At 43.6% G+C, this 7450-nt stretch overlaps 1 protein-coding gene across 1 annotated transcript in view; it reads right to left on the minus strand.

Moving 5' to 3' along the window:
- Positions 1-4279, minus strand: part of iglon5 (IgLON family member 5) — a 112444-nt gene extending 108165 nt beyond the window's left edge. The window contains exon 1 of the mRNA XM_020633524.3: positions 3664-4279. Within this exon, the coding sequence (XP_020489180.1) occupies positions 3664-3724 (61 nt within the window). The 5' untranslated portion in view covers positions 3725-4279. The remainder of the gene's footprint in view (positions 1-3663) is intronic.
- Positions 4280-7450: the final 3171 nt, after the last annotated feature.

A 7450-nucleotide genomic window follows, 5' to 3' on the forward strand; every position in this document is an offset into this window, starting at 1 on the left:
ATAGGGACTGACTGTTTAATTCTCGTAATACATCTCTGAGCATCATCCCACAAACTTCCAAACCAAACATCTGAAAAAGTTTCAAGAAACTTCCATTACAGTACTTAAATACCTTCTTATACTTTTAAGATTCTTACAGTTTGTATGTTAGACACAGAATTGAAAGACTATTGTGGATTTGGGATTCCAGTAGCCAGTATCGATTCTTGGAAATGAATCAAAACGGAGTATTTTAACAAACACCAACTTCATCTCTAATTATTCTTCAACATGGAGCCCATTTTATACAAGTCTGAGGGCAGAACACATCTTGTTTTTCTCTGTGTACTATCTCTGCTCTGCTATGTTTGAGAAAGAGATTCAGTGGAAGATGTAGGAGGCTCAGCATCACAGGCCACCACAGAGCAGCAACAGTCATAGAAAAAGTGAAACCCAAGGGGGAAACTTTCAGACCACAGACCCACTCCAGGCTGGTTTTACCTCCAACCCTTGTCCCTGCAGGCTCTCGAGACCAAATCCTAGCCCTCTCACTCAAACACTTGCAGAAAAATAAAACCTGCCAAAATGGTAGAGCATCTCTAAGCCAAACATGGAGAACAACAGCCCACAGAAACCATGGATTTCAAAGGGAGGGAAAAAAAAGCAGGGGCCCCTCCAGAATAGGAGCGCAAGGCATCTGTTGATGCTGGCATCTCCCTGCTCTTCATCTGCAAGCCAAGGCTGCTGATCCAGTCGAGTGTGTGCATGTGTGCGTGTGTGTGTGAGGGGGGCAGGGAAGAAGGGTGGCTACGTGCTAACATGTGCAACAAGCATTGACCCCACTTGGCACCCATATGTTGCTGAAACAAGAAGGATGGCGGGCTACAAAGTGACCCCGCCTGCTTTCACCTGTGTACCTGCCCTGCACACTTCCTGTTACCAAACCCTCCATCACAGCGGTGCATGTTGCAAGGAAGATCCATCTGTTGGACTGTTGGACCATTGGGGGCATACATGTGTGGTATATAGCATAGTTTGCCAGTCAGAGTTCCTGCAATAATTGCATTAATGGGTGGCCGTGAGGCATAAATCTGTTCCTCATAGACCTAAATATAGCATTCAAATAATATCCTCAAATGTAACCCTACACGCCCTCCGCTGCGACCCAGGTGGCATCGTAAGCAGAGGCAATTTCTCTTGTCAGCTTCACTTTTCACTGAATCAATGACAGCATTATTCTCATCATCAGATCTTGCAGGTTTCTGTCATAACAGAAATCCTTTGAGTGGAGACTTAATTGTTCAATTTTTCAAGGGGATGAGTGTGTATATATGTTTTTTTCATCATTATCCACAAAGCAGCAAAGCCTCACAGTTGCTGGTATCAAAGATGAAACAGGATTTGATTCATTGCAGACAGTTTGTGTTCCAGAAATACACAGATATTTCACTCTATGCATGAGTGGGTGGCTATCCACCTTTCCAGAGGTTTGGCTCTTGGATATTCTAAGTGGAAGAAAAAGGGGAGAATGACTGAGGAAGTAAAAAAGCATGATGGCGTGCCAGGAGCTGGACATAACATCCATGGATAGGTTTGTGCTTTCACACGCCAGGCCAGTCAGAAACCACTGACTGCTCTGATTGTGTTTTACAGCAAAGAAAAGGTGCTTTTTTTTTTAAACCTGGTTGGAATGCTTAAGCACTATTCTGAGACACCTTCTAATATCTGTTTCTGAGGGTGTGCCAAATCAAATGCCACTCTGACTTCATAAATATGTGTTGTGCATGACGTCAAGAGGTTGAGTGTCAAGATGAAGAAATGTTGTAAGTTGAATGAAGTACCGTGCAAGCATTCAGTGACTGTGTCTAATACATCATTAAACTGTCAATAATACCTCACAAACATTCTGCTCCATAGTATTGAGCATATGAGCCTCACTTTGACACTGGTTGGACTTTCAGGGCTGCAGATAAGAAGGATTATTCCACTGCTGCATGATTCATCAAGAAACAGACAGTGGCCTTTTAACAGCCATGTTCTTCCTTCATAATGCATGCTTAAAGATGGACGTGTTGTGGACCTATACAGCTCCTCAGAGCAGCAGGCTGAGATCCCCTCTACGTGATGGGTCTGATTCACATGTGCTGAAATGTGCACATCAATATCCAATCACTCTTCAACTGTGGCTTACACGATTGGCCACACCGTCACATCCCCCCCCCCCCCCCCCCCCCCCAAACAACCCAACAGGTTACAAATTCAGAGAGCTGAGAGCTGAAATGAGTCTCAGTGTGTTTGTGGTTGGTGTGGTGCTGAGGCCCTTTGTGTTGGTGAGGTGTGTGCGTCCTGCAGGGCTGTCCGTCTGCTCTCCGCCTGCTGTGGAGAAGGGGGCTCGCTGTGGTGAGCCAACCATGACCAGCTGGGTTTCTCCTGCCCACGAGGAGCTCCGGAGCAGGAGGCTATAGCCCGTCTGCATCTGCAGGCTGTTAACCTCACATCTTATTGCACTGACACATCAATTATTGTTATTAAGGGCCGGAGTAATTTATTTATATACTGATTTCCCATAGGAGAGAGCTAGGCACTAATTGAGCCAGGTGCGTGTATGTGTGTGTATGTGTGATACGTGATACATCAGCAGGGGGGAATCATGTCGAGAAGGCCGTGCATAGCTAATATATGGTGGGACATCCCATGGCACAGTGAGAATATTAGAGGATGAAATGATGAAAAATGCAAGAGGGTTGTAAATAGTCCCTGGTCAGCATTCTCTGAGGGCAGTCACAACAACATAACAATTTCTGTTTGGGTTTTTAAACATGAAGCAGTTTTAAAAAGCCATCTGAATGCTCTGCTGGTGCAATTTATCTGCACGCTGGAATAGGTTTAATCCCCAGGAATTTCTGATCTGATGAATTAAATGTGCGTGTCTCTTTCCTTCAGCAGTAGGGAATATGTTTTATGTTGGATAAGAGAGGGAAATTAGGCTTGACAACACACTGCTAGTTTGACCCCCCCCCCTCCCCCCTCCCCCCTCCTCTTAGCCCCCCCACCGTCCATCCTTCACCATTTATCTCCATCTGTCTCTCTCGACCTTGGATTTGAAGTGAGAGAACACAACATTGTCTTTCTCTCCTGAGTCCCCCTGCATTGCTTCTACTCGTGCTTACGTTAACCCTACCACCACCACTTCCCACAACCTCCCCCCCCCCCCACCACACACTCGCATTGCACTGGCGGTGAGTCGTGAGCGTGGGCTCCCGGGCCATTCACGTCACGTAAAGGAATTTTCACTGAAGACTGGTGGAAGGGAGTCTGTGTTTTGCTGTATAGTAAACAGCTTAGCATGCACCACTCGTTGCTCCTAGTGAACCACGAGGTTGGCTTGGAGATGAACCTGGCACTGCGCTCACATGCACGCGCTTCTGCACACACACACGCACACACTTGCAGCATCTTTCTCTCTGCGTTTGTAAATCTGTGTATGAGCAAATGGAAAAACTAGAGCGCAGTGGCACAGCAGACACGCGTGATTCACAGGCAGGTACCCCCCCACCCCCCCTCTTCTCTTTCTCTTCATCATCAGTATTCACCTCCACAACCGATTTCAGAAAATGAAAGGCGATACATGCGCATCAGCACAGAACCGCGAACACATCTCTAAAGTAGCTGGTAAGAACTTACCTTTCGACAGCAAAACCAGGATCAAACCAGCAAACGCGTTCCGCAAGAGGGGGCAGCCCATGATGGAGTTCTGATTGATTTTCTGCTTGTTTTTGCAGCCAAATGTGTCTTGGTATTCCTCCCGTATGGTGCCGTTGCAGGGAATCAGTGTATTTAAAAAACGACCCAGTGAATAAATGTCAACAGCAATAGTCCCAACGCTTCTTCTACATGTGACTGGACGAAAACATCAGTCTAGTCCACTTGACTTTTCCTTTAGAGGGAAAGGTAGACACAGAGGTGAGCTGTTTGTCTTATCCTGTATGGAGTCTCTCAGCCAGAAGAATATCAGCGCAGATTAAAAAAAATAAAAACAAATATCCCAGACACTTAGTTTGTCTCAGACTGCCTTTAAGCAAAGAGACAATCTTTTAGAAAACGCATCAGAACAAAAGAAGAAATTCAAACTGACTTGACATCAAGATGTTTTTTGTCAGAGAACAGGAGGGGGTCTGTGCGTCCGGACCAGTCGCAGATCGCCACTTGAGCCTTAATTAGCCTGCTCCCCCTGTACGTCTCTGTTGGTATGCAGCGCGTCTCGTCGCTCCGCACTCCGCGCGTCGCAGGGAGCAGCACTGAATGCGAGGCGCGCAAGAAAAAAAAAAAAAAGAGCATGATTGACAGTTCAAGGAGAGCCCTCTTCCCAATCACCGGCCCTAAGGAAGGAGGCGGGATTTACGATTGCACCGATGTCCCGCTCGGAGAGGCTGGCCAAGGAGCCTTTTCAGCCAATCGCAGGCGCGCGCTGGGCGGGCAGAGCGCGAGGCGAAGCACGGCGCGGTGATAATGCAATGTGATTTATAGCCAGCTCGGTGTTGCTGCAGTACTCAGAGAAAACAGTCCACAAGGGGACAGACGGGCATAATAACTACAGGGACAGAGGTGGGGAGGGTGAGTGAGGGGCAGGTGGAGCCATATGGGCCCCGGTGCACGCGGGGTTTTGAGAGACGATGAATGAAAACAGAACGAGGTGGAGGGACAGGTTGTGCTGCTGATGAGCAGATGTTAGGCTACTCAATTGCTGAGAATGGAAATTGTCAGACCATGAGGAGGAGAAGGCTGTAAGGACAGAGTGGAGATTTCCCACATAGATGGAAGTTCTGGGAGGACTGGGAGTGTCAGCAGATTGTTCCAGCACTGCAGAAAACACCATCTGACTCAATCAGTCTGCTGACTTAATGGCAGGCGACATAAACCCATGTAGGAAGACACGTTGTATCTATGCAGAGGTACTAATGAGCCATTTATAAACATGTTAGTCTCAGCTCAGCGTCTGCTACTAAAAGAGTGAGAAGCAGCCGCATAAAGTGAAGCTCTAATTTTCTGTAAAAGGGTTCTCATGGGGAGCTTATCATACAGCTCGAGACGTGCAGACTATAGCTTCTACACAGGAAGCTTTGTAACAACCAGAACAAATTATTGCCAAAATTATTAATTCCTCCCTAATATTTTGGGACTCATTCCAGTCATCTTGCATAATATCAAATGTCTTAATCAGTCAGAAACACATCCTATAGCTCATGCAGGAGGTTGTGGATCCAATTTAGTTTGATTTGCTGCTGAGGAGCGTTAACCTTGTCAATTGACTACTCATTATAGTTGCTTATTTGCTTTTCGAACAATATAATTGCATATATAATTGTGATTTAAACATTAGAGTCATATTTTATTTTGTATTTTAGCAAAATGTGGTTTGGTTTACAGCTGAAATCACAATCAATCCTGGGCTATAAAAGGAAGGACTTGTTTTATTTTTAAATTGCTTCTGTACATTTTTGACACTCTTCTCTCCTCCCCACATGTGTGAAATATGCAAAGGCAACGCATCTGTCATAAGAATTGTCCATTGCTAAATGTGAACAAATGTTTCGAGATGTTATATGCTATCTGAGGAAAGGTTCTCGCTGCAGTGGCCCAACCTGATTTGTGGAAAGTGGTGACTGATGGATATTGTGTACAAAAGCAAGTATGATGTCGTGTTGCAATTATTTATATCATTTATTTTTTTACATTTTTGTAGTGATCATTTTTTAACAGTCATTTGAATTTTCCTGACCATCCTAGTTTCCTCTTTTTTATTTCTTTCAAGTGTGCAGGGTTTTTTTTTTACAACTTAGTTTATGATGTAATTGGTAGCCTGCATGCTCTCATAAAATCCATAACTCTGTTTTACTGCCTGAGCTGATGAAATATTCCTTTTTTAACTTTAACATGTGTTCCTTCTTTTAATGCTTTATGACTGTGGTGTACACAATCAATAAAGCACTGTTTGCTTTCTTTTTTTAATGGTTTTTCAGACAACATTACAATGGCTACAGTTGAGGAATTTACTATATATCTTTCTCAGATAAAAGATGAAGAAAGATAAGCGGACATAAAACCCCAGGACTGACTAATGAGTCAGCTAATCAAAGCACAGCATTTGTTACTCAGTGTTGGACTTGTTTGTAAATGCTTATTATTCACTATTAATTAGATTTGACACAGTGGAGTAAATCAGGAGCCAGTCATTTTTGGGATGTTAGCCAGCAGCTCATTAGGCCGTTATTTTAGAACTGTACTTTATATTCTCAGCTAACTGATGCAAAGTTAATGATTTTTAATAAATGGGAGCTAGATTGATACATTCAGTACATACTTAGCCCACTGGTACACAGATAGCCAACACACATACATACATTAGAAATAAGTGTGGCGGCTTGCGGCCAGATCGGTCACGACACTAATTATCCAAAACTTGTAAAATCAAAAAGGTTGAGCGTGTGCTGATAGAGACATTAACCAACCACATCAACTTTGGAGATTTGAATATGGGGTGTGTAGGTGACATCCGGGTCTTTTGGACCCAGCCTCAAGTGGACACTCGAAGAAGTGCATTTTTCTTGCACTTCCACATTGGCTTTATTTTTCAACACTGGGTGTTGCTGCTTGGTTTAAAAGAGTAGTAAAGTTTGCATTTTTTGGTGTGTGCAAGTGTAGCCCTATGTTAGTCACAGAGGAAAACCTGTAGCTGTGTTAGGAGCAGCCACATTTTGACTGCATTTACATTTACATGTATTGTTATGGTGTTGTAAGGGGTTAGACTAATGTTTTTTTAAAGTAATCAACTTGAAAGTGAGATATATTTTCAGGTAAATTATGTATTAATGTTACTTGAGTGGGCTTTGTACTTTCTTCTAGATTTTAATAATTAAATGTCAGTTGTCCTTGAGAAGACATCAAGCTAATTTTCTTGGTTATTTCTCCGTTTTTGTTGAGGGGCGTAATAGTTGCACATACACAGTACAAAACTGCGGTTTGTTCTGAACAAGCAAATTAAGCCTGCTGTTAGGCACTGTTCTTCTGATCAGCATGTCCGCCTCCTCATCTTCATTTGGACATACAGTATTCTAACTGAAATGCTGCAAGTTATAGACACAAGCCTATAGCAACATTACTTCGACATGGTACTAAAAAAAAAAAATGAAACATGCTGTTGTTAAGTTCAGAAGCTTCATTAATGGTATTCATGATTTTAATCTGTGAGCCGAGATACCGCTAACTCAAAGACATTATTTATAGACCTGTCACAAGCTGCTATTTGTTTGTACTCGGTTGTTCCAAGTTGTTTCGTAAAAGTAGAAACACCTGCTTAAATGTTGATATTAATTTGCATTTTGACTCAGATTTTACAAAGCCAATTACCCCCAGACCTCGTCAGCTCCCATCGTGCTGCATGACAGCTTGAGCGCAGAGGAAGGCTGAGGCA

The sequence above is a fragment of the Labrus bergylta genome, chromosome 8, assembly GCF_963930695.1.
Source record: "Labrus bergylta chromosome 8, fLabBer1.1, whole genome shotgun sequence".
Lineage (NCBI taxonomy): Eukaryota > Metazoa > Chordata > Actinopteri > Labriformes > Labridae > Labrus > Labrus bergylta.